Source organism: Microtus ochrogaster, unplaced genomic scaffold (assembly GCF_000317375.1).
Source record: "Microtus ochrogaster isolate Prairie Vole_2 unplaced genomic scaffold, MicOch1.0 UNK96, whole genome shotgun sequence".
Classification (NCBI taxonomy): Eukaryota; Metazoa; Chordata; class Mammalia; order Rodentia; family Cricetidae; genus Microtus; species Microtus ochrogaster.
The window spans coordinates 136,504-163,465 of record NW_004949194.1 but is presented as its reverse complement, the minus strand read 5'-3'; the positions used below and the strand labels follow the sequence as shown (position 1 = coordinate 163,465).

At 40.9% G+C, this 26,962-nt stretch overlaps 1 protein-coding gene across 1 annotated transcript; it reads right to left on the bottom strand.

Moving 5' to 3' along the window:
* Positions 1–370: 370 nt before the first annotated feature.
* Positions 371–22,079, bottom strand: LOC101987674 (pregnancy-specific glycoprotein 22-like). Its single transcript, XM_026777980.1, has 4 exons — positions 22,019–22,079; positions 6,449–6,802; positions 1,688–2,047; positions 371–654 (listed from the first exon to the last, which is right to left on the bottom strand). Exons 1-4 carry the CDS (start codon positions 22,077–22,079, stop codon positions 371–373), a joined length of 1,059 nt encoding a protein of 352 aa, XP_026633781.1.
* Positions 22,080–26,962: the final 4,883 nt, after the last annotated feature.

The window sequence follows — 26,962 nt, the reverse complement described above, 5'->3', positions numbered from 1 at the left end:
TTTGAGCATATGAGAGGACGTTTTTCTCTATGCAAACAATGCACATTTTCACAGAAGATTCAGAACATCCAAATTTCGAGGGTTTCTGAAATTAGGTGACATAAATTCTGATGGATTGCTATATATTTGAACCACAACCTTAAGGGCTGTGAATTTTTGGTTAACATATTGATATCTTTATTTTCCTTTTAAGACATCCTCACTTTAAATTCTGCCCTTCCCTTGTACATTCATGTATCCCATGATTACATACTAGTAATGCTAGTTGTACCTGAGTACAACTAATCATTTTCAGCACATAATTTTCTCTATTTTGTACACCCTTGATAAAAAAAAATGCCCCAATTCTGCAGTAGGATAAGAGGTGTGGTCACTCGTTCATGATGGCCAGGCTCACTGGGGGACTGATCTTCGAACTAACTCGGTTGAAGACCTCACACTGATATTCTCCAGCATCCTCATCCTTGACAGGATCTATTTTGAGTCCACACTTTGTTGGGGACAAAGTCATCCTCTCTTTGAGCTGCAGATTCTTCTTATTGAAGATCCAACGGATAGAGATATTAGTGTCAGGTGAAATGCAGGAGAAGATCACAGATCTTTGTCCTGCGACTGTGGTATCAGAGATTTGCACAAAGGGCTGTGTCACATTCTCTGTGAAGAAACAGAAAAGGGTCCCAAATGACAGTAGTCCAGAGAAACCAACCAGGCATTCCTTAGTTCATACTTTATAAAGCTTCTATGTGGAAGAATTCAGAGCTGTGAGTACAGACATATATTGTGCTTTGAATCTGACACCTAGGGACCATGTGACATGATTCAGGCACTGTTTCCTGTGTCTCCATTTCCTCATAAAAGGACACACAGTGAGTAGTCATTGCTGTGTTTATGAGTTAAGCTTAGTTATGAGCAATGGTCTGGCCTTGGGATGGGGAGCTGCTGACAAAAACAGCATCTGTTATTATTTGCCTGCAGAAGAGAATTCCCTAGGCTGGACTCCTGCAGGGGAAGGAGGAATCAGAAGTAGCTACCTCTCTGTTTCTTACCTTGGTGTCTTGCCCTTCCTGTGAAGTCCCATAAGTCCATCAGAACAATAGGATAATGACCCAGACACCTGTCAATTGAGCCTCAGGAGAAGGAGATACACAGGTGACCTACCTAGCTTGCAGCTGTCATGGCAATACAAAAATGATTCTATACTCTAGAAGACAGTCAGTCCCATGACTTGAACAGTCAGTAAAGCCTTGTTCATGCCAGTTCTTACAAGAAACTTAAACAGTTATAAAAGCTCCCCAGTGTCACTTTGAGGCCACTAGGGACCAAGTTTTAGAGTCATGGCATCCTGGTGCTCTCTATGAGTAACACATGGTGTCACCAGCCTGGGACTGCCTAACTCCCAGAGAGTCTTTCTGGGGACATGTGCATCAGGAGTGCTCCAAGGGATGCTGACATTCTGGGGCTGAGTTTACCCAGCATGAGTCCTCCACTCCGCAGGGAATGGGCAGCTGAGGGTTTCGATCTATTGCTGTATATCTATCCCATGTGTGTCTTGCTGTAAGGGTCCAAACCACAATTGGGGGACACAATGCAGTGGTAGAGAGAGCAGGCCTAGTCCAATCCTGGTATTTCAGTGTATGAAGTAGAATAAGCCACCCCCAGGAACTAGAGACCATAGAGAGTTACTTACTGTATATATGAAATTTCACGTAGGCTTCTTCTATTTTGAAATCTTTGTTTAAAATTGCTAGTGCATACATTCCCGCATCTTCCTCAGTGACATTCAGGAGCATCAGGGATCCGTCTTTGTACATTGTCCCTCTTGGTTTGTATTCAGGCTCCCAAGAGAGAGAATACAAGGCTGAGCTGTATTCTACAATTTTAATGACATGGCCCCTATATATCGATTTGTACCAGGCAAAGCCTTGCAGATCTTCTGGAAGATTATGAACGTAAAGAAGTACATCATTCCCTTCAACAGCATATGGAGGCAATGGTTGGATCATGAGTGGGAAAGGAGTGAGAGGGTTGCAACACAGAGAATGTGAGGCTGAAAGGGAAAAGACAAAAAGTCATCACATGGGGATCCTTGTATTGGTGAAAAGATTCTGACCTCCACCTTAAGCAGATAGATTTGTCACTCAAGCTAGAGTTGCAAGTTTGTGTGTGTTTGTGTGGGGGGTGGGTGTCTATCCCACATAATGAAGGGCAGAAACATGGCCTCCTCCTTTCCAAAAGTGCCCCTGAAAGTGTTATTTCATCCCCATGGAACTGTCCCCCTGGGAGTCTACATGACTAATTCCTCAGTGCCCTCAGGCAGATACTGCTCAAATAATGCAAACTGGGGTATGAGATGATGCCTCACCTGAACACAACAGGCCTGTAACTTTCACTTTCTAGATTTTTTTCTTCAGTTTACTCTAAGGCAATACTCAACCCCTGTCTTCATCTAATAGCTGTACTTGTTTCTCTGTCATGTAGCCCCTAGGTCTGGGACTATTTGGAGACTAAGTGCTGTCTAGTTTTCAAGGCAGACTTAGGTCTTTCAAAAGCTTAGATACCAGGCTAGCTGGTTTTATGTCTAGTTGACTCAAGATACAGTCCTTTTGCAAGACAAGGCCTCAGTTGAAAATGCCACCATCAGATAGGCTGTGAGCACAACTATAATTCATTTTTAAATTGGGGATTGATATAAAAGGATTCAGACAAATGCAGGCAGCTCATGCCATGGGCTAAGAATCCTGGGTGACATAAGAGAGCAGGTTGAGCAAGCATGAAGAGCAAGCCAAGAGGAAGCACTCTTACATGGTCTCTGCACCAGTTCCTGGATTTTATTTATGACATTCTCAAATTGGAGCTAATAAATATCCCAGTTTGACATGAATGATATAAACCATTGTTCCCTATAAGAGTTGATAGGATGTAATAATAGAGCATTAGAAAAATGATCCCCTCTGTTGCTTTAGTGCAACCTTTGAAAGATGAATGGATGAAGGACTGCCTTGTCTTAGAGTCCAAAGAAACTGTGCTGTCTCTCACGTTTTAAGATGAGTTACTTCCCATTGACATCTCCCTTGATGCAGGTTGATTCTGAAGGTGAAAGCTGATCCATGGCCATTTGTCTCTACTGGTGTGTTCTGCACTAAATGCTCAAATGATGACACAGTGCAGAGAAAAGGAGGCTAGGCCAGCCATGAAAGCCCTCTGCCTAAGCCCCACCCAGCAGTGAACAATCACAAAGAATCACTTACGGTCTACCTGGAGATGCACATGTGCTTCTTCACTTCTCATATCTGTTCTCAGAATAGCTAGAGTATAAAACCCAGAGTCTTTTTGAGTTACACCATGAAGCAACAGGGATCCATCCCTGTACAATGTCTCTTTGCCACTATGTGCAGGCCCCCATACTGTTGATTTCTTCTCTATTATGTATCGGGCAACTTCCTGGCTCTTAAACACAACCATTCCTTTGAACCAAGCAAATGCTATAATATTCTCTGGGGGATTGCGAACAATTAGAAGAACACTTCCTCCTTCAACAACGCTGGATGGCACTGATTCAATAGTGGGCTGGCCAGAGGTAGCGAGACGTCCACAATTCCAATGGAAGGCTAGAAAGGAAGTAAGAGATTTAAATATATATAGGCACTTTTGTATTTAAAAAGATGAAGTCCCATGTCCTGAGAAGCAATGCCCACTGATTGTACCAGGTTTGTGGTTGAGTGTCCTCCTGTCCTACTTGATGGAGGTCTGCACATAACCTTCATGTTTTCAATGTCTCTACACTCATCACTTCCACTATATGGCTCTCTTTCTTCAGTTGTCAATGTTGCCCCAGCTTACTACCAACAGATCCTTTTTCACATTTACAGTGAATTGGTGTTGGGGTGATGCCTGACTAACTTCTTTCCCTACAGACCCTGTGTCTTCACTCTCTGACTTTGTTGTGTTCCTCTTGGGATTTCAGACAACACCTGAATTCACCTTCTAGCTTTCTATACTTCAAGTCTACTCAAACTGGGATATCATAAGAACCATGAGTTTTATTGCATTTTAAAAAAAATATTCCTAGAAAAAATAATCATATACATGTGGAGACTAAATGACAGAATGATTTCCTAGAACCCTTTAATCCCTTGGATTTATTTAAGAAATTTATGAGTTTAGGGATACAGTATTGGATAATGCTATTTGCTTTGTTATCTTTACACCTGTTTAGATCTTATATTGTGTGTGAGTAGTGTAACAGCTAGTCTAGTGTATGTGGGTGGATACAGGATACAGTACTTAAGTGGAGCTCAAGTGGAGGTCAGAGGACTTCTGTTCATTGGTCTCAGTCAGAGAATGAAGCAAATGCCTATCTACATTGAACCATGTTAGTGATCCAAACCAGCTTGATGGTTTTCTAGGCCATTAACCTACCAGCATCAGTTCTCAGAATATTGTTCTCTTGAATACTAACTTCATGTAAGAATAATGCCTTCCCCACCATTATTGCTTAATATTCAGTGAGAAAATCCTGATGCTAAACCTGTCTCCCATTTTGTATCTTCTCCCCTACAAACACTGAAACCCCTATCATATCCTTGTGCCTCTTGGGAGACTCCAGACAGTAGTCAGGCAGTCCTTTCCTCACACAGACTATCAACTCCTGGTCTCCTTATCTGTGATCAGAAGGCATTGAGATGTGGTGCATCTTTTGAAGAGGAGGACAGTGGGAACCTCCATTGTCTTAGTAGGTTGATCTGTCATCCCTTTGAGGTACTTCTGCTCCAGTACATCGCCAGAGCTCTGCTAGCCTTCCCCCTTGTGAACTGAGTCTCTTCCCAGGAAGAACCTCTCAGAATCCAATGGGCCGAGGATGGGTCTATGTTCAAAACAGTGCTCTGCCACTCCAGTTTAAATACTGCCCTGTGTGCCTTTCCCATTGTCTGCTTATGTTTCTGTACCCTAGAACACAGTGAAATTTAAGGGTAATGACATGAGATAATAGCAGCTGACCCTGAAACTACAATCGCTGTACCTTGGCCAAGGTTTGTCAGAATCAAAATGGGAAAAATCTGCACAATCCAGGTTGGTACCTAGTCTGCCCTGTGATTTCATTGCTCTGGGAACATGGAATTTGCTCCCAGCAGGAAGGTGAAAAAACTGCCTTTGAGGCTCGAAAGGGATCAGGTGAGTGATGTGTAGGTAAAAGAACAAATCTGTTCTCCCTGGAGCTACCATCAGATTGGGTTCTGACTGAGATCAAAGACCCAGAATGTGTCAGGAGTCTCACATCTTGGGTATGTGAGAGGAGGTGACCTGATTCCTGGAGAAAGATTCTGAGCTCCTTCATCTGATCCAAAATTTTCAAGACCATGTTCCCACTTCCTCTATTTGCTGAGCTGTGTAATGGATCTGCCTATGTGCTCAGGGGTCTTTCTGAGATACCTTGAACATCTACCTAGTTGATTACCCTTGAATATTTTGTATTTCCCAAAGGAAACACATAAAATGAAAAACAGAACATGGTCTCCTGGCAATGTGGCAGAAACATTAAGCATTCAGTAGGTCTGAGAATGCTGTGACGATGATTTCCATATCTGAAAAACAGGGCTGAATCCAGGCACCAGGGTAAGTGCCTGATTCAGGTGAATACTTTCTATCAGTCCATGTGTGTCCTGATTTCATGCCTGATGATCACTGGGAGAGCTACAGCTCATGTCTGGGAAGCTGTCATATCAGCAGAGCCTGTAGCCATTTGCTTGCAGGAGACAATTCCCTGAGCTAAACCCAGAGGACAAGCACTTGTCAGACAAGATCCTCTCACTGGGGACCATAAACTTTATGTGAAATATCTTATACCCAACAGGAGAGTTAGATAATGGCCTGGATATCTGTTGATCTATGTTGCCTGCTGACTCTGAAGAAGATGGCCAAAGGATGTATGCTAGTCAAGGCTCTCACAAGAGTGCACTGCCTGGTTCCACACATCACAAGACTTTGACTAGTAGGGAGCACTGTTCCCTGCCATCAGGGAGTCAAAATTCAACACTTGTAAAATGTTTCTCATGAATACCTGGAGTTGAGTCTGGGACAGAGGTCTGAAAGCAGAGCATATTAGTGATCACATCTCTGTGAGGAACCCATGCTTTCCTCAACCAAGTACAATATTGATTCCCTCAGGGTCTTTCTCAAGGAAACATTCCTGGTAAGAGCCCCTAGAATGTAGAAAGGTTGATAACCTTGGCTGTTTTACCCACCTTGCATCTACATGTGTGCAAAGTGAAATCAAATGAAGCATTCTAGTCTATTGTCATTATTCTACACCATTTGTGTCCTGAAATAAATGCTCAAACCCTGAGATGGCAACACAGTTCATAGGGATAGTAGGCACAGACCACTCTCCTCTCTATGTTCAGTGAAATGAATCTCACCCAGTTCACAGAGGTGACAATGAATCACTTACCATTCACTTGGAGGTACATGGTTGTTGTTGATATGACTTTTTTACGTCTGTTATAGGTTTGTAGAATATAGAATCCTGTGTCCTTGAGGTTGACATTTTCTATCATCAGGGATCCATTGCGATATATTGTCTCTCTACCACTGTACAGAGGACCTGGCCTACTTAAATTGTAGGGCAGTGCATATGCTGCAATTTCTTCTGTCACATTTTTTAGAGCTTTGAACCAGACTAAGGATTTAGTATTATCTGGTAGATCATGCACAAGGAAAAGGATGTTTTCTCCTTCAACCACTCGACTTGACTCAGTAGTTATATGGACAGCAGTGGACAGGTGCCAGGAGGTTAAAAGGGAGACTAAAAGAAAATTGAGAAAAATTAATATTAGACAAGTGTGAGCATCACTTATTATTGGTGTATGAGTAGGGTTGTGCCCACCCTCCTTGGTAGACATGAGCAACATGAGTGCCATTGACTCAGAGTTGTCTGAGTGTGTCAGTAGCTCTCTTTGGAATTCTCTTCTCAGGTGTCTTCCTAGATTTCACTCTGTGTCCCATATCCCTCATATCCCTCCTCACAGAAAGTATTTGGTGAAAGGAGTATTGCCTCTCAGATCTTCTCCTCTGGAGTCTTCACATTATGATATTTTTGTCTCTTCCATGTGTACCTTGACTCCTAAAACTTACTCTGTAGACAGGCTGGCCTTCAACCATCAAAGATTACCTACTCTGCCTCCAAAGTGCTATCTATATGAAAAGGCTAAGCCACAGATGCCTTGGAAGGTTCAGTTCCTAGAAAAGACTCAGACACAGGTGGCTAAAGGAAAAAAAAGAAGGATGAAAAGAGAAATGTGTCTTTCTATGGATTTATCTTCATAGTTTCTAGATTTGGAGTTTTGACAATAAATATATTCAAGTGTGAAATAAATGACTTTAGATTTATTTATGTAAATATATGCGTGTTTTGTGAAGGCTGCTGTCTCCTTGTGCACATATGAAAATATTTGCCACAAATCTGTGTCAGGCACATGTGCCAGAGTGGGCATGTGTAGATACATGAAGCACCAAGGAGGAGGCCAGAGTAGAGCAAAAAGAAGTCTGTTCTCTCCATCTACAGTATGGCCACTGAGGATGGGTTTCAGGTTGTCATATCTTCACACACTGAGACATCTTGCTAACCATCCCCTGTTTGATTTCTATTTGAAGAGTCATACTTTCATGGTTGGGAACAGTTGTCTTTAGAACATGCAATCAATGAAAATCACTGTGAATATGGAGTCCTCTAGGATTTTCTCTTAATATTACCACATCCTTTCCCCTGAGAGTTTCAGGCTTCTGAATCTCTGTCCTTCACTTTACCTTCAGTGCCAAAACTACAAACAGAAACCTTCATTTCTCTGTCAAAATCCTGTCCTCTTTAGGAGACTCCATCCTGCCTCTGATTGCCCCTCCCCACACACTCAGGGAGTGAGTACTCTTACCTGTGAGCAGAACTCCCTTCCAAAGGACACACCCCTTGCAGAAAAGCACTGAGAACTCCTCCATCAAACTTCTTACTTGCTGTCTTCCTTCTAAGAAAAACAACATCATCTGCGACATAGAACACAGGCTCTGGTGTTCTTCCTAATTCTGGGCTGAGATTCTTCTCAGAAAGAAGCACTTCTCATAATCCAATGGGCTGTGAGTGGTGGGGTTTGAGTCCAAGGCACTGCTCAAGCCCTTCCACTCTCAGTGATGCCCTGCATCCTTCACAACTTCCTTTTATGTTCCTTCACCAAGACACAATTGTGCAACAATGCTGATAAGCATCCCCATGGCCTCAGAGAACAATGGATCATCCTAGGGCTGACACCTGTTGTGTCCTTGCCTTGGATCTGTCAGCACCTAACAGGGGGTCTCTATCATATCTATGTGTCCTTTATGATACAGAGACCAACCTGAGCACCCAATCCACCCTGTATTCTCAATGCTCTGGGAATGAAGTATTTACTTAATCTCTGCAGGAATGTGACAGAAATATCTCTGAGAGCTGAAAAAAGATCAGCTGAGTGATGACTAGGGATGAAGATCAACCTTTTAACACTGATATCACCAATCAAATTAGTGATCCAGGAGAGAAGCCCAGTAGCAGTTGTATGATGAGTTTCATGTGGTCAGTGTTAGAAAAGAGGTTATTTGTGTGTTCACAAAGGGACTATGAGCTTCTTCTTCCTATGGAGGGTTTTAAGACTACACTCGAACATTATGTGCTGGGTGTGCACATGTCTGCTTTGATATTCCTGAGTCACCTTTGCCCTTTCCTAGATGATTCCCAGGTGCTAATCTTGCCTTCCTCTTTGAGAGATGACAGAACAGGGGATAACTTCATGGTCCCCAAGCACAGAGGTGTTCTCAGACAAAGAAAGGGAGGTCAGAGAAGAGTCTAGGGAGGGTGCTCAAGATTAGTAGGGAATGAGGTGGAAAGCAGTATGTTCAGAGAAACAATTTTCAGAGCATTGAGCATATGCCAATCTATCACCCCCTGGAGAGCACTAGAAGAACTAGAATCCCATGACTAGGTCTATAGCAGGCATGATCAAGAAGCCAAATATGAAATACCCTGATACATTCAGCATAGGTGGGATTCAAGGCCTGTCATCCTGATCACTGTGCTCTTCAGGACTCCTAATTCCTTCTACTGTATTATGGATCTAGACTCGGTTCCAGATATCTCCTGTGAAATCCTGGACTGAAGTTTGAAGCAGTGTAAATCCAGAGGTACTGTAGGAATCCCTTCAACCAGTAGCCTTTAAGATACCAGCTCACTTGGGCATGGTCTCTTATACGATTCATTCCGATGTAAAGCACGTGCTTGTTTACTCTCCCAGCTTCTGGATTCAGTTCCTATTCCCCTTTTGTGCAGAGGGCTGTGATCTGTGAGTCTATCCCTAAATAAATACTCTTTATTATATGTAATTCTGAGATAGTGTGGAATTACATTGTAACTTCCATCATCATCTGGCACCCATGTGAATCCCAAATCTACACCTATGGGGATAGCCCAGAAAAGATCCCAAAGGTCTACAACTCAGAAGGTCTTCCACCTCTGTCCACCTGGCTTAATTTCACCTATTAAAGGGGCTTTTGCCAAACCCTGCCACAGCCACAGCAGAGCTACCATGTAGCAACTTGGCAATTTACCAGGATTGCACATGCTTCCCCCTACCCACCACATTCCCTGCTGTGCAGCAACTTGTGCTGCTTCTGGTTTGTGCTCCCTGCTTGTGAGTTCTGGGTTCCTTGTTCCATGCACAGAATTTATTTAATTGCTCTAAATCTGTCAAGGAAAGCATATTTGTCAGTATTTAATCAGGCACCAATGCACAAAACCAAAGTGGCTTAAACAGTCCCATGCCACCACTAATCTTGTCTCCATGCCAACATTTGTTGGTCAGTAACGATTATTACACCTATAACAATTTATTGAAATCCAACAGCAGTAAGTAAATTAATAAATATGAAAGTTATACAATGGCAGACAATATTACCATTCAGAAATTTAATAATGTTGTTATTAAATTCTGAAAGGCTTATGTGATTTTACTTACACATCCATTTATTTGATTTTGGAAATTACTTTTGCTTTTCATATTATGTCATTTAGAAAATAGTTTGATAACAGAGCCAAGAATGAGGCACTTTTGGAAATTATACAGTCTTTACAGAATAATAATGAACAGCTACTTGAAAAAGTTAATAATAATGAAAAGGTTAGCATTAATTTTGATGGAGGTGGGTCTTGTATCTATCTGTTGCTTTCATTGGTTAATTAATAAAGAAACTGCTTGGCCTTTAATAGGACAGAAAATTAGGTAGGTGGGGTAGACTGAACAGAATGCTGGGAGAAAGAAGCCGAGTCAGGCAGTCACCATGATTCTCCTCTGTGAGATGGATGTCCGTTAGACTCATCCCGGTAAGCAACCCTCAAGTGGCAATACGGATATTAGAAATGGGTTAGATCAATATGTAAGAGCTAGGCAATAAGAGGTTATAACTAATGGGCCAGGCAGTGTTTAAATGAATACAGTCTCCAGGTAATTATGTTGGTGCATAAGCTAGCCAGGCGGCTGGGAGCTGGGGCGGCAGGAACACAGCCAGCAGCTCCATCAACATAATTTGACAGACAAAATCCAACCAATGTCGAAGGGTTCTGAGACATTATCTCAAATAATTTGTGCTGTTGAACTTAACAATTGGAATCTGTTGAAAAGTTATGGTAGGTTGACAGATAAGGTATCTCTCCAGAAAGTCAATATGCAACTGATCAAAATTATGTTCAATGATGAAATGTTATCATTACTGGACAAATTTCATACCTTGGAATCTCAATGAGGGCATTACAACACAACACTAGACAGGAGATTCAGACTTTATAAAAGGCAGTGGTAGAGAGATTTGAAAAGACTGAGGATATCTAAACTGATGAGCAGAGGGGAAAAGTACAAGATTAAGCTTCATCAGTATGTGCCAGATTCTAGAATGACTTAGAGTTTTGGCTGCCTATTCAGTAATATCCTCTGAGAAGTCATCTGGCACAAAATATCCTAACGTAGTCAAAGAATATACATGGAAACCTATATAGGTATGAGTCATCTTAAAATAAACTTAAGCAAGCAATAGTGTCTCATGGCCTGCATTCACTATTTGTCAGGGAAATGGTGAAAATGTTGGCTTCAAGCAATAATGTTATCCCACATGATTGGCTTCAATTAATCTCAGTGGTCCTAGAAAATGGGCCCCAGCTGCTAAGGAAAAACTATTGGCAAGAAGAGGCAAAAATTTTAGAACAGCATGGAAAAGCAAAAGGATTTGAGGCTTCTCAAGATCAAATTCTTAGCAAGGGCTAGTAGTCTGATTCTAAGTACCAGGCTCAATATGATGAACACACCTTGTCCTTTTGTACAGAGACTTTAAATGCTTGGAACAGCATTCAAGAAATAGGAAAGAGAATTGAATCATATGTCAGGGTTAAACAGGGCCAGGGGGAATATTTCAGTGACTTTTTTCAAAGATTAACTAAGGCTGTACAAGTAGGAGTAACAGACCCAGAATCAAGATGTATACTTATTGAACATCTGGCATTTGAAAATGACAACTTCAAATACAAAAAGATACTTGGGCCTTTAAAGGTTATATCAGTACCAGTAGATGAATGAATTATGAATACATTGAACATTGATCCATTTGAATATAATACTAAGATTTCAGTAGGAGAAAAAAATTTCAAAGGTATGAAGAGACTGCAAAATGCCAAACGTTTTAATTGTGGTTGAATAGGATATCTGAAAAGGAATTGTAGACAAGGAATTCCTAGTAATAATGTGTTATCTGGGAATGGCAACAATAGGCGGTATCAATCTTCTGGAATATGTAGGAGGTATGGTAAAATCCAACATTGGACCAATGACTGTAGGCCAACAAAAGACAGACAAGGAAACCTGATGCTATCAGGAAAATCCTTGGGAGGCCTCTTGCGGGCCAACATGTCAAGCGTGGTCCAGTCATTCCCAGTCACTGTGGACAACATCTCTCACCAGGAAAATTAAAAAATTCAGTGCCTACTATAAAAAAACTATATTGTTCTGGATGATGGAATAGACATGAAGGATTAATCAAAAACTCCCATAGAAAATAGGAAATATGTATTTTGGCAGACTTCTATAAATTATCAAAGACCAAAGCTGTTGGTATAAATGTACAAAGTGTTTGTATAAATAATAATATAATTGAAGGATTACTAGACACAGGTGAGGATATGAGCATCATTACTCCAGAATCATAGCATTGGAATTTGCCTCATGAAGAGGCAGATGCTCAATTCCAAGGAATAAGAATCCTCAAGTGAAATAAAGCACAAGAGCAAGAAATGAGATATTTTGATTTGGGGAACCATTATGGGGCTGGCAAAAAAACTGGCACTAGAGAAATTCCCAGTAATCTACAAGGCTAACACCAGCAATAGAGGAAACCCTAAGCAATAGAGGAAAGGGTATCCATACTGGCCTTGCCTTGTAGTCATATTGATGATTACTTAAATGTCACCATAGAACCTTCATCCAGAAACTGATGGTAACAGAGGCAGGGACCTGAAGTGCAGCACTGGGAAGAATTCCCAAAATTCAGTTGAAGAGTGAGAGAAGTGAGAATAAGAGCAAAGAGGTTAAGACCATGATGGGGAAATCCACCAAAAGAGTTTACCTGAGCTAATGGGAGTTCACCAACTCTAGTCAGACAGGGAAGGAATCAGCATAGGATCAAACTAGACCCTCTGAATGTGAGTAACAGTTGTATGGCTGGGGCAGACTGTGAGGCCACTGGCAGTGGCACCAGGATTTATCCCTACTGCTTGTACTGACTTTTTGGGGACCTACTATCTTTGGATGGATACCTTGCTTAGCCTAGATATAGTAGGGAGGGTTTTGGAACTTCCCCAGAGTTATGTGTCTTACTCTCTCTCTGAGGAGTAGATGTAGAGTTTTGTGAGGGGTAAGTGGAGGGGATGGGAGGAGGGGAGGGAGTGGGAACTAGGATAGGTATGTATAATGAAAAAAGATAGTTTGCTTTCTTTTTTAAAAAAGTAAACTAACTGTAAAGAGCTGCATGGAGCCACACCTGACTCCTAGTATGGCTAAGGCCTGATCACTCAATGATTGTCAGCTGCTTGCATATGAGTGGACCTATGGGCAGTGCCCACCTGGCAATCTGGGGTTGGCGGCCCATGCCTTTTTAAGGGCTGGGAGAGGTTTGCCCAGAGAGAGAGAGAGAGAGAGTGAGAGAGAGAGAGGCAGAGAGAGAGAGAGAGATTGCTGTAAAAAAGTCCTGAATAAACTGCTAGCAAGAAGAGCTCCGGTGTTACGTCTTCCTTGCTGGTCGAGGCTGAACACAACAACTAACCCCCCAACAATAGAATGCCTTAGTGAGAAAATCTACCATACCATATGGCTAAACATAGATAAGGATTGTGAGTTATTTTAAGTTGTAAGAGGTAGTTAATAATAAGTCTGAACTAAGAGGCTAAATAGTTTGTAGTTTATATAATCCTCTGTGTGTTTATTTTGGCTTCAGGACCAGGTGAGACAGAAATTTCTATCTACACTCTTGTACATTTACCCAATGCAGTATTGCTCAGTTGTAAAAAGCAATGACATCCTGAAGTTTACAGGTTATTAAATGGAATTAGAAAAAAAAATCATCCTCATTGAGGTAACCCAGTCCTGGAAAGAAAAACATGATATGCCCTCATTCATAAGTGGATACTAGATATAAAGCCAATGGTAACCTAGTCACAATGATAACCTTGAGAAACTAGGTAATAAGATGGACCCAAAGAGGGATACATTGATCACCGTGGGAAGGGGAAATAAATGAGATCTTCTGGCCAAACTGGGGGTGGAGGGGTCATAAATGAGGAGAATGGAGGACAAGAACATAAAGGAATGGGATGGTGGAGTTGGGAGAGGGATGGAGTGGAAAAGTTATAAAAAAGACACACAAAGGAATAAAATCAGGTAGATGGATATGTTCCTTTTTACAGAATTTGGAAATTTAAAGTATGCACACCACACCATTGACCTACCTCAAACCCAGCAATACTACATTTGGGCATATGTCCAAAGGATACTCAAACATACTACAAAGACATTTGTTCAACTATGTTCATAAAAGCATTATTTGTAATAGCCAGAGGCTGCAAACAACCTAGATGTCCCTCAGCTGAAGAATGGATGAAGAAAATGTGGCATATTTACACAATGGAATACTACATAGCAGGAAAAAAGGACATCTTAAAATTAGCATGCAAATGGATAGAACTAGAAAAAAACATTCTGAGTGAGATAACCCTGACCCAGAGTGATGAATATGGTATGTCCTTACTCATAAATTGATACTAGCTGTAAAGAATAATGTACCTATAGCTCATGACCCTAGAGAAGTTGGAAAGGAAGAACTCAAAGTATCACTATTTGCAGATAGTATGATAGTACACATAACCAAAACCAAAGATTCTTATCAGAGTACCTCTAGGAATGATGAATACCTTCAGTGAAGTGGCTGATTAAAATGTAACTAGAAATTGGTAGCTCTCCTGTATATAAATGATAAATGGGTTGAGAAAAATAATCAGGGCTAAAACACCCTTCAGAGTATCCACTAATAATGGAAAATATCTTAATGTAACAATAACCCAGTATTGTTGTTTGAAACAAAATGGCCCCCAAAGGGAGTGACACTATTACAAAGTGTGGCCTTGTTGAAGTAGATGTGGCCTTGTTTGAAAAGTGTGTTACTGTGGTGGTGGGCTTTTTACTCAAGGTTTGCTTTTGTGACAAATCATTTACTGTTGCCTGAAAGGTGTAAGACTTTCAGCTACTTCTCAAGCCTCATGTCTGTCTGCATGCCATCATATTCTCTTCCATGATGATAGTGGACTGAACCTCTGAACATGTTAGTGAGGTGCTACAGTTAAACATGTTTCTCTATCAGAGTGGCCGTGGTGATGGTTTTGTTTCACAGCAATAGAAACCTTAACTAAGATACCAAGCAAGTGAAAACCCTTTATGAAACTAATTACAAGTCTTTGAAGAAAGAAATTGAAGAAGACAACAGAGATGAGAAAGATCTCTCATGCTCATGAGTTGATGGGATAGACATAATGAAATGGACATCTTAACGAAAGCAATCTACAGATTCATTGCAATTCCCATCAAAATTCTAAAACAAATCTTTACAGACCTTCAAATAACAACACTCAACTTCTTATGGAAAACAAAAATCCCAAGATAACTAAAACAATCCTGTACAATAAAGGGACTCCTGGAGCTATCACCATCCCTGCTTTCAAGCTCTACTATAGAGCTATAGTAATAAAACCATATTGTATTGGCATAAAAAAAAGACTGGTTGATCAGTGGTAAGGGGGTAAATATGGCAAAGGGGCTGAGAGGAAAGGATGGATGGGAAACTGATCAGGATATAAAAATAATAAAGAAAGAAACAAAAAACAACAATAAATAAAATACAGTCTCAATCAACCAAAATAAGTCAGGTTGTAAATTTCTGTGAATGATTGTCTTATTTGATACATCAGTTGCTAGATGAAGATTCTATGGTGACATTTAAGATAGTCATCAGTCTGACTACAGGACAAGATTAGTATAGGTACCTTCTCTATAGCTTAGGGTCTTCGCTGGGGCCATCTTATCTATTACTGGGAAATACTCTAGTGGCAGGTTTCTTGGTAGTCCCATAATGGCTCCCTGAATCAAAATATCTCTTTCTTTGCTCTCATCCCTGTCCTTCCTCCATCTTGACTATCCCATTCCTTCATGTCTTATTCCCTTCCTCCACTTTTACCCTCCTCTTTCCCATCCACCCGCCCTCTCTTCCAACCTGCAAGCTCCCGATTTTGTAAGGTGATCTTACCTATTTTGACTTTCCAGGTGGATCTATTCCTTTCCAATTTATATATACTTGAACCTCTTTAGTTGTCTTATTGATCTAGCTAAAACTTCAAGTTCTCTTTTGAATGGAAATTGCAAGAGTGAACAACCTAGACTTGTCCCTGATTTAGTGGTTTTCTCCATTTAATTTGATGTTGGCTATTGCTTTGCTGTATATTGCCTGTATTATTCTTAGATATGTCCCTTGTATCCTTTTTCTTTACAAGACATTTATCATGAAGGAGTGTTAGATATTTTCAAAGGGGTTTTCACCCTCAAATGAGATCATGTGGATTTTTTTCTTTCAGTTTGTTTATATAGTGGGTAACCTTGACAGATTTTCATAAGTTGAACCATCTCACTTTCTCTTGGGTAAAACTGACTAGATAATATTGAATGATCTTTTTGATGTGTGCTTGGATTATGTTTGTGAGAGAGTATTTTTTGCATCTATGTTACAGACATAGATGCAAAAACTGGTCTGTAATTCTCTTTAATTATTGTGTCTCTGTGTGTTTTGGTTATCATGGTGAGTGTGGCCTCATAAGAAGAATTTGGAAATGTTCCTTCTGTTTCTATTTTGTGAAATAATTTGGGGAGTATTGGTAATAACTTTTTTTTGAAAACTTGGTAGAATTCTGTGCTAAAATCACTATAAATGAGCCTCTGTGGTTGCAAGACTTAATGATGGCTTCTATTTCATTGTGTGGTAAAGATCTATTTAACTTGTTCATCTGATCTTCATTTCAGGTGTGCTGTTCTGCTGCTAGTATAAAAATTCTCTAATTTATTCTTGAAGACACTTAGTGCTATAAACTTTCACCCTAGAACCACATTCCTTGTATTCCATAACTTTGGATGTATTCTGCATTCATTTTTATTGAATTTTAAGAAATCTTTAATTTCTTTATTTTTTTCCTTGACTCAGTTGTAATTCCATGGAGAGTTCTTCAGCTTCCATTAGTTTATATGCTTTCTATTGTTCCTGTTATTGTTGAAACCCTGTTTTAATCCATGGTGGTCTGATAAGATACAGGGGATTATATCAATTTTCTTGTGTCTATTGAGATTTGCTTTGGTGACAAAGTATTGCCAATTTTGGATAATGATCCATGTGATGCTGAGAAAAAAATATATTCTTTTGTGTTAAGATGCTGAGAAAGGGGTATATTCTTTTGTGTTTGGGTAAAATGTTCTGTAAATATGTAATTATAATTTTGGTCATACTATCTGTTAGTTTCTTTATTTCTGTTTATTTTATGTCTGGACAACATGTTCATTGGTGAGAGTGGGGTATTTATGTCTACCACAATTAGTGTATGGGGTTCAATGTGTAATATATATGCTTTAGTAATTTTACTTTTACAAATGTGGATTATCTTCCTTTTGGGGTAAAGAGGTTCAGAATTGAGATATTGGTGGGTTTGTTCTTTAATGAATATGAAATGTCCTTTTCCATTTTTTGATTAATTTTTATTTGAAGTCTATCTTGTTACATATTAGGATAGCTACACTAGCTTGCTTCTTAGGTGGTTTGATTGGAAAATCTTTTTCCACTATTTTCTCAGATCTAGTAGTGAGTCTCTGTTGAGGTTGGATGCTCATCCTCAGGAAGTTAGCTTTACCTTTGGTGCAGCAGAAGGTCTTTGTTCTTCTTAATGGTGTAGCCTGCAAATCTTCTTTTGATTAATGTGCCCTGTGTCTCAGAAATGGAAGTCAGCCAGAAATAGGAACAGGGCCTAACAGCAGTGCAGTTGATGAAATGGTACAGCTTACTGTATGGGATCGGTCTTTGGGACCAGACTCTAGGGAGTGTTGATGAAATGGTACAGCTTACTGTATGGGATCGGTCTTTGGGAACAGACTCTAGGGAGTGTTGCATTTCCGCAGGCAGGCAGATCATGCATGTGTTTTTCTGAATAGTGTGGCCTGTGTCTCTACACTCTTTTTCCCTCTAAGGTGATTTTTGGGCACTCTCAGGGTGACAGTTAATGCTAACTAGGAAACTCAAAGTCTTAAGTCATCATCCTCAATAGGAAGATTTCATAGAAAGTTCCCCATTTTCCAAGTGTGTGTTCCTCTTTGCTTGCCATGGTCATCACATGTGATGGTGTCATACCAGAGCCAGGGTACAACTACAAACATCTACACTGAGTGTCTCTTTTTCAACTTCCCAGATACTGATTTCGGGGACACTGTGATCTCCACCACAGACATTGTGAAGAGTTAATGAAAGAGCAGTAAACCATAAGTTTCATCCTAACACAGGACAGGACTCCCAGGCACATTCATCACCTGACTCTTCTGGCTCCATAGGAATCAACTGAGACAAGACAGGATCTAGAAGCACCTGGGGTAAAGGAACAGAAACATGGCTCAAAGTTCTGGGTGTTCCTTCTGGATCATTGAGATTATGATAGTAAATGGGGGAGGAGAATGCATGAGTTAATGACAAAAGAAAAATATATTTGACCTTACATAAATCCTCTCTACCTGGAAAGTTTCACCCTCCTTGAGGAACCCACCAGTTGTAATGTGGTTTGTAATGTGTGACAATATCAGTCTAAGGTAAGGTAAGAGAAATCAGAGATGCAAGGGAAGAAGAAAGAATCATAACTGGAATCTCATAACTGGAATACAAATCATAACTGCATTTGTTTATGATCATGACAGACTCTTTGTTAGTTTCTGTGTCTGTCCATAAAACCAAGTCTTCACTCATAGCTCAATGCTCTCATTTCAGGAATCCACTTCCCATGACCTGTAGTGTTTTCACTTTGGTCCTATGGACACCCATGCTGAGTTCTCAACAAGGGAGATATAGGATCCTCACGTGTTATTAATGATGTTGGGGATAAAGAGCTCCTTGCAGGATATCTGTGCTTCTCCATTGATAAACCAAGAACACTATGCTTGTGAGAGACAATATTGCAGGAAATGTTGAGGCTTGATGCTGGATATGAATGATTATCTGAGAGGGCTATGATCAGATTATCTGAACAACATGGAGCAAACTAAAGAAAGCCACATGTGGTACTTGCAAAGAAATAGGAAAATCCATGAGTATAGCAGGCTCTAGTATCTGTTTTATTACCTTCATTGAGAAGGTCCTAATCAGAGCTGGGTTGAATTTATAGAAGAGTACTCATGTTGCATACACAAGTCATTGATTCATCACTAGCACAACACATAAAAATCCTCACTGGACTCTCATATGTACACTGAGCCTGAGTCTGAGATGCCCATGTCATTATCACTCTAAGCCTATGTAGGAAAGAGAAGTCCTCCTGTGCCATTTATTTCTCAGATCTGTGCCTAGGTGCATGTGCTCGGGCTAAAACACTATTCCCTTGTCAACCAAGGTATCTCTGCATTGGGCCTGTGTCAAAACCCAATAGTTGCTGAGTGTCCCAGCTCTAGTTCTCTGTATGTAGTGATGAGGAACCTTCAGGCTAAATAGGTCAACTTTGGATGCAGTCACTCATTTCCAGACTATACCCTCAAAGGGTCCTTTATCATTTGTGACACAGAATAAGTGACAATCCAATTGCCCTCTCACAGTTTCAGCCTTCCGAGAGACTTTGACCATTTATCCCCCACAGGTAAGTTTTATTCTGACATTCGTGTACGTGCTCTAAGACTACCATCCTCAACCTCCATGGGGTTAGAATGAATGGGTGTTTGAATGATGATACAATTGCTTGGATTTGAAGGAATCTCATGTTGGTAGATGAGAAAATATGCAAATGCCACAGTTTGACTATTAATTACAGGTTCTTATGAATTTTAGGCATCTGCATGAGAAAGAATATGTGTGTTTCCTTACACATACATCAGTGTATTATGAGAAAATGCTATTGGACATATATGGAGCTTAGATGACATGAGAGAGCTGGTTCTCTACTTCTACCAAATTGTGTTTGTGGATTTAAACCAGCATGACAGCCTTGGCAGCAAGTGTTTTTATCCAATGAGCTATTTTAGTGGTCTACCCTTCTCTGATTATCATTTAGAGTGTGTCCTTGCCATAGTTGAGAATATAGTCTTCAGGAAAAAAAATGCCAATGATAAAAAAAACTTTAAGAAGAAAACAATCTGGAACTTCCTCCTCTTACTATTTCCAGTTCACCAAGGGTTTCCTGCTGCTGAAACTCTGTCCTCTCTTCCATCTCCCTTTTGGTTAAAAGAGCAAACACCTAGTTCCCTCTCCAACTTCTGTCTTAGAAGATTCTAGCCATACTCCAAGTTCACATCCACTGTCTAGTCATTGTCTCTGCAACTTTGTGTTAGGACACAGGTTTGCAGCTCCAGTCCAGGTTCACAGAGCCTTAGGCAGGTCACATGTCCTGCAGCTCATTGTAGGACAGAGAATGTAGGAGCTGTCTGTGTGTGACCTGACTACTCTTAGATTACAGCATCCGAGTCCTCCATGATCCTTGTCACATACACTCCACTGAATTAAACATGTGGTGTGAAACTTACCTCTGCCCCTATAAGATTATAGATGATATGAACCTTCCCTTGTGCCAGAAATCTGGAGACGACTGTTAAATGTTGACACCCACAAATGGGGAGTGCTCTCTCAAATGAAGCTTCTTGGTTTCCCTCCAGGGTCAGTCTCATGGAAACTATTTCTTGTTCTCTCACTCTCTCTACCTCTCTCTTATTTTCACTCCTTTTAAAAGCTCTTAAGTTTTTTTTTCTGAATTTTTTTACATGCTTATTGTATTTACACCATTTTCTTTTATATTCATTTTGCATACTAAAAACAATCCCCCTCTTTCCCTTCACCCAGTTTCCCTATTTCCCCAACCAACCCCATTCACTCTTCAGAAAGGGTAAGGCTTCCCATGGGAAGTCATCAAGGTCTGGCATATTTAGTTGAGGCAAGACCAAACTCCTCCCTCCACATCAAGCCTGAGCAAAGAATCATAACATACTATGAAATGTCTCTCTATACTTAGCTCATTCACAGTCAAAAAATTCAAAAAAACTCACAATAGTGTACATAATCCATGGCTTTTTTACTCTATTACTTTCTAATATTAATTTTATCGTTTTTATTCCTTTTATCTATGACTGTCTTACTCTTTCTTCTCTCTCTTTCCTAAGGCCATGTATTCAACACTGTGACCCATTTAGAAATCTTTTTTCATCTGAATCTGTCTTCCCTATTTATCTATAATGCTGTTTTGACCAGAGTGCTTTTTAAAGTGCTAAGCAGCATAGCTGGGACTAACACTGCAGCTTTGCCTTTGAGCTCCTCCCAGTCCAACATGGCAGAAGTAAATTCACCACCAGTTCTGTGAGCCATGCTCTTCTTCCCAGCTCCAGGGATACAGTGGGTCTATGTCACAACTAAGCAACTTGTAGCACTCTGCTCACAAACCCCATTTAAGTGCTCTGTAACAGGACCTCCTTAAAGAGCCAGAGCCATTCATGCCACCAATATGGACCAGGAAGCAAGTTCTTAAAGACGTCCTGTGATACCTCATAAGCCCATCGGAACAGTTGGTTAACAGCCTGAGCAACGTTGCTTGAAATCAGTGACTCCCTAAACAGAGAGGGCCCTGCGTTTGATGAGGGATCTTTAGGAAGGAACAAATCAGTGCCTGTCCTTTGCCTTTCTGAAGAAATGATGGCAGCATACCAGAAAACACATAATTCTTTGTACAATACGTAGGCTTTGAAGTCCTGAGATATGGCAAATATTATCCAGAGGTGAGCAGTTTAGATCTAGAGTAAAATTGAACTCTCCATTTGCTTTCACTTCATAGAATAGACATCTCCTCAAGTTGCCAATGGCCAAGGCCAAGATTGACTTCTCTGCAAAACAGCCACTCATGCTCCACATACATCTGAGAAGGCCTCCAGGGAAAAGACATTGGATACGTGCTTGTACACAGACAGATTGTCTGTCATCACCCATGGCCTGTGGGACAGGTGTATGCACTTTGTTTTCTTGTCTCCTTTCCAGTGATAACACACATTGTTAATGGATGTTACCATGGTGATAAGGTAGCTTCAAGTATGAATAAGGCCCTGACACTGGGACAGGACATCTGTCTAGATCACCACCATCTGTTACTACTTACCTGCAGGAGAGAATTTGCTTGACTGAATACTTGAGGACATAGAGTCATCAGGAGAACCCATGGTCTCTGTCCCTCCCCTTAGGGATCATGACTGTCCTGTGATACCTCATAAGCCCATCAGAACAGTTGGTTAACAGCCTGTGCCACGTTGCACCAGGGTTCTCCATGTAGAGTTTCAGAAGGAGATGCCCTGGTGATTAGTGGATGCCCAGGATCTGTAGAGAATCACCCAAAGCTGGTATTAGATGAGGTTTTGAATCCTCTTCATATAGGTGCTAGGAACTGAACTCGAGTACTCTGGAAGAAAAGCACGCACTATTAAAAATTGGGACATTTCTCCAACCCTCATTTCTCATTTTCTTCCATGTTCCCTTTTTGGTTTGAGTCAACCTCTTAATTCATTTTTAGATGGCTGTCTGCCATCTGGTCCATTGCAAGTAGGGCTTTGGGAGGACAGAATTGTCCCCACTGTTTTGGAATGTTTTAGCATCTGTAAAAGGCTCAAACGTCTGTGTATGAATAAATGAAGATTTTATGGCACTAATTACAGGAATCTCATGTTAGTAGATAACAAAATGGGCTAATTCAATAGTTTGACTTTTAATCTACAGTTACTTATGCATTTTATATATGTGGGAAGAAGTGAAGAGAGAGACAGAAAGAATATGTGTGTGTTTACTCATGCATACATCAATGTATGGGTAATAAAATTCTTCTGTGTATATATGGAGGTCAGAAAATTTGAGGGAGTTCAGTCCAGTACTCTGATGTGGGTTATTACCTCTGTTCCCGTCTGTTGCTGGACGAAGGTTCTATGGTAATATTTAAGATAATCATCAGTCTGACTACAGGGTAAGGTCAGTTCAAACACCCTCTCCTCTATTGCTTAGGGTCTCAGCTGGGTTCATCCCTGTAGGTTCTTGGGAATTTTTCTAGAGCCAGATTTCTTACTAATTCCATAATGGCTCCCTCAATCAAGATATCTCTTTCCTTGCTGTCATATCTGTCCTTTCTCCATCTTGACCGTCCCATTCCTTCAAATTCTCTTCAACCCCCCTTTTCCCCACCTTTACTGCCTGTCCCCTTGCTCCAAAATATTTGTCTGATTCCAATTGAAGAGTGGAGGAAGTGAGAGTATGAGCAAGGAATTCAAGACCATGAGGGGGTCATCCGCTGTGACAGTTTGCTTGAACTAATGAAAGCTCACCAACTCCAACTGGACTGGGTTTGAATAAGCATGGGAACAACCAAGGCCCTCTGAAGGGGGTTGACAGCTGTGGCAGACTGAGGGGTCCACTGATAGTGACACTGGGATGTCTCTACTGCATATACTGGCTTCATGGGATCCTATTCTCTTTGGATGTAAACCTTGCTCAACCTAGATGTAGTAGGGAGGGCCTTGTACTTTCCACAGGGTGGGGTGCATGGTTAAGGTTGAAGGGATAGTGAGGAGGATCTGTGGAGGGAGAGGGAGGACTTGGATGAGGGAAGGGAGTGGGAATTTGGATTGGTATTTTTTAAGTAACAAAAAAATTATTGAAAGAAAAGAAAATTGAGGTAATTAGTTCTCTAATTCCATGAAGTTGAAACAGGAATTGAAATCAGCATGTTAGCCTTGGCAGCAAGTGTCTTTACCCATAAAACCATCTTGATAGCCCATCCTGCATTGATTTTCACTTAGAGGGACAACCTGTAATAGTTGACAACATCAATTTTCAGTAAATAATGACCAATAATAATAAACTCTAAAAAGAAAACAATATGGTTCCTTCATCCCTTAGTCTTTCCAGTTCACCAAGGACTTCCTTCTACTAAACCTCTGTTCCACTATGTCCTCTCCTTTTGGATTGTAGCCTCTCAAGTTCCTATCTTAGAGGAGTTCAGTGATACTCCAATTTTCCCACCTACTGTCTACTGTGAAAACACAGTCTCTGAAACTTTGTCCTAACTGGTCAAAGGTCTGTGGTTTAGGCCAGGTTTCCACTGCCTTTATCAGACCACATCTCCTGCAGCATGGTATAGATTGTTGGAATTGTCTGTTCTGTGACCTGACTACTCCCAGTTTTCTATAACTAGCTCTGACATGCTCCTTGTCCCTTACTATACACTGAACTAATTGTATATATAAAAATGCCATTTAGCCCTATAAAATTATAGATCAGTCCTTTCCCTGGTGACAGAAATTTGGAGAAGACTGCTTAATGATGCTGCCCAGAAATGGAAACTGTTTTCAAAAGATGCTCTGTAGGACTCCCTTCATGATCACTACCATTGCAGCTATTTCTTGTTCTTTGACTCTCTCTAGCCCTTTCTTATTTTCATTTATTTTTACAGGTTTTAAAAGTGTTCTTAAAATTTATAAATATATAAATACAATATGCTGGGCTACTTAGTATTGCTCATGTGTATATGCTTATGACTGACCATTTGGGAATAGATTACTTATTATAGGATCATCTCTGTAGAATACTTATCTTCCCTCTGCACTCATTAAATACTATAGTTCATTAATTCTTGGTGGAGTCCTGGGAGACTTCCTCATCCACACTGGCATATAAGATGATATTATAAGTGTTTAGGTCTTGTTTGAGCAGCTGTATAGTTGAGAATCCTTTGGTGCAATTCCTTGTCAAATACAGAACACACAAACTCACAATAAATATTCTGTTTCCTCTGATTCTTATGATCTATCCAACTCCTCTACTCAGATGTTCCATCAGCTGCAAATGATGGGGTTTTAATACAGATAAATAAATTGTGACTGGACATCTTGTGGTGTCTGTTCTTTTATGTATTTGGACAAGTTTTGGATTTCTTTGCTGGTCTCCATCTGTGCAAATAGAGGTTTCTGGATGACTATGGGAAGTACACTTAGCTGTAGGTATAAGTATGTGGGTTTAAAATTTACCTAGACAATATACTGGTTTTAGAAAGTGGCCATAGTATGTTCTCCTCTAAGAAGTATAAATTTACTATCCAAATGGATTTGTCTAGGGTCTAATACTAGAAATAATTTTCTTTCTGTCAAGCAGACCTCAACTCTAATTAGACAGCTACTGGTGACATCCAAGATATAAATGCAACTTTAGGATCTTTGGGGATATCATACCATGCTGGTCATTTCCGTGGTTAACTGAGTAGGATTACTGATTATTTCCCTTGGATTTTAGCTTACATAGAAACATCAAGTTCCACAAGGCCAGGTTCACAGTATGGAGTCTTCTGGGTCAAATCTAGCTGGACTCCTCAAAACCTTGTGTTCTATATGTTCAGGATATCTTCAACAATAAAGACTTTTGCTCAAGTTCTAGGTCAACAGAAATAGCCTATATTTTGTGGGAAACCTCTTGGTCTACCACCAATCTGTATGGAGGTTTTTCATCCCTGGTAGTGAGTTCTGTAACTCTATAACTCTTGGTGGGGAGCATTCTCACCCCAAGTAGTACAACTTCATTGAAATACATATTATATTTATATACTTTTATACTATGCAATTTTAGATAAACATAAAAAAGTCCCTATGATTTTTTCAACATCCTTATGTTATTTAACTCTCTTCCTTTTCCCTCTATATTGCACTCATTCCCCATCCCCAATTAAGACCACACCTTTGCCCATTTCCCCTTCATAACATAGGTACTCCACTCCACCTATGCCCATGAACTCTTTTAACTTTCCTGGTTCTCTAAATTTCCTGGTTATGTATAGCCATTTGAAGTTTCAGAGCTGGGAACAACATGTTAAAATACATATGGATAACTTTTGTCCCCGGCTCACTGGGCTACCAGGCATCCAGGTTTAGGTGCTGAGGAGTTCCATCTGGATGGGTGAGTGTGTGCTATCCAGGGGCGGATTGTTCCAGAAGAGAGCACAAACCTCCCCTCCCCCAGCTCCTGCTGCAGGGCTGTCTTTCTTACACACGAACCAGCCTCCCCCAGCACCCCCCCCAAACCTGCCCTGCTGTCTGCTAGATCCTTTGCTCAAGAAAAGTTCTCCACTCCTACACTAAGACTACCCACCCAGAGCAGTGAGTGCCTGCCTACAGGGCAGGCCTCAAGGTCTCCTGCAAGGAAGCCCGTGCACCTTCAGCTTGTGCTGCCAGGTCTCTTGTGCTCCACTGGACCCCGCCATGACTGCCACGTTCTTCTTTTGGTCTCTGGCTCATTGGGCTACCAGGCGTCCCTGTTTAGGTGCTGAGGAGTTCCATCTGGACAGGTGAGTGTGTGCTATCCAGGGGCGGATTGTCCCAGAAGAGAGCACAAACCCATCTCCCCCACCTCCTACTGCAGGGCTGTCTTTCTTACACACGAACCTGCCCCCAAGGCTGCACTGTTTGCAAGGTCTTTTGCTCAGGAACAGTTTTCAGCTCCTACACTAAGGCTACCCACCCAGAGTGGTGAGTGTCTGCCTATCGGGCAGGCCTCTAGGACCCCCATAAGGGAGCCCAGGCACCTTCAGCTTGTGCTGCAGGGTCTCCTGTGCTCTACTCGACCCCGTCCTGCCCCCCAAGTTTGCCCTTTTGTCCACAGGTCATTGGACTACCAGGTGTCCATGTTTCAGTGCTGAGGAGTTCCATCTGCATGGGAACAATTCCCTCTTCTACACTGAGGAGATACACCCATAGAGTCAGTCACAGCAAAGACTAGACCAAGACACCAGACCTCTCCTGGTTCCATTTGAAGGAAGAGATGTAAAGGCACCAATGCAAGAATTCCTCTAACAACCTGAAAGGCAACATGACATCACCAGAATCCAGAGATCCTGAAATAAGAAGAATTGTACACGCTACTCCAGAAGAATTAGAAGAAATCGACTCAAAAGTGAATTATATGAAAATAATAGAAGACCTTAAACAGGAGGTGAAAAACTGCCATAAACAATTAGAGATCACAAGCAAAAAGGTAGAGGAAAGGAATAATTCGCTCAAAGATACCCAAGAAAACA

Excerpts from the sequence above, each read along its gene's own strand:
- LOC101987674 (XM_026777980.1), bottom strand. The coding sequence starts at position 22,079 with ATGGGTTCTCCTGATGACTCTATGTCCTCAAGTATTCAGTCAAGCAAA. Across the intron at positions 2,048-6,448 it reads CATGTACCTCCAAGTGAATG|CCTCACATTCTCTGTGTTGC; the intron begins GTAAGTGATTCA and ends TTTCCCTTTCAG. Across the intron at positions 655-1,687 it reads CGTGAAATTTCATATATACA|AGAATGTGACACAGCCCTTT; the intron begins GTAAGTAACTCT and ends GTTTCTTCACAG.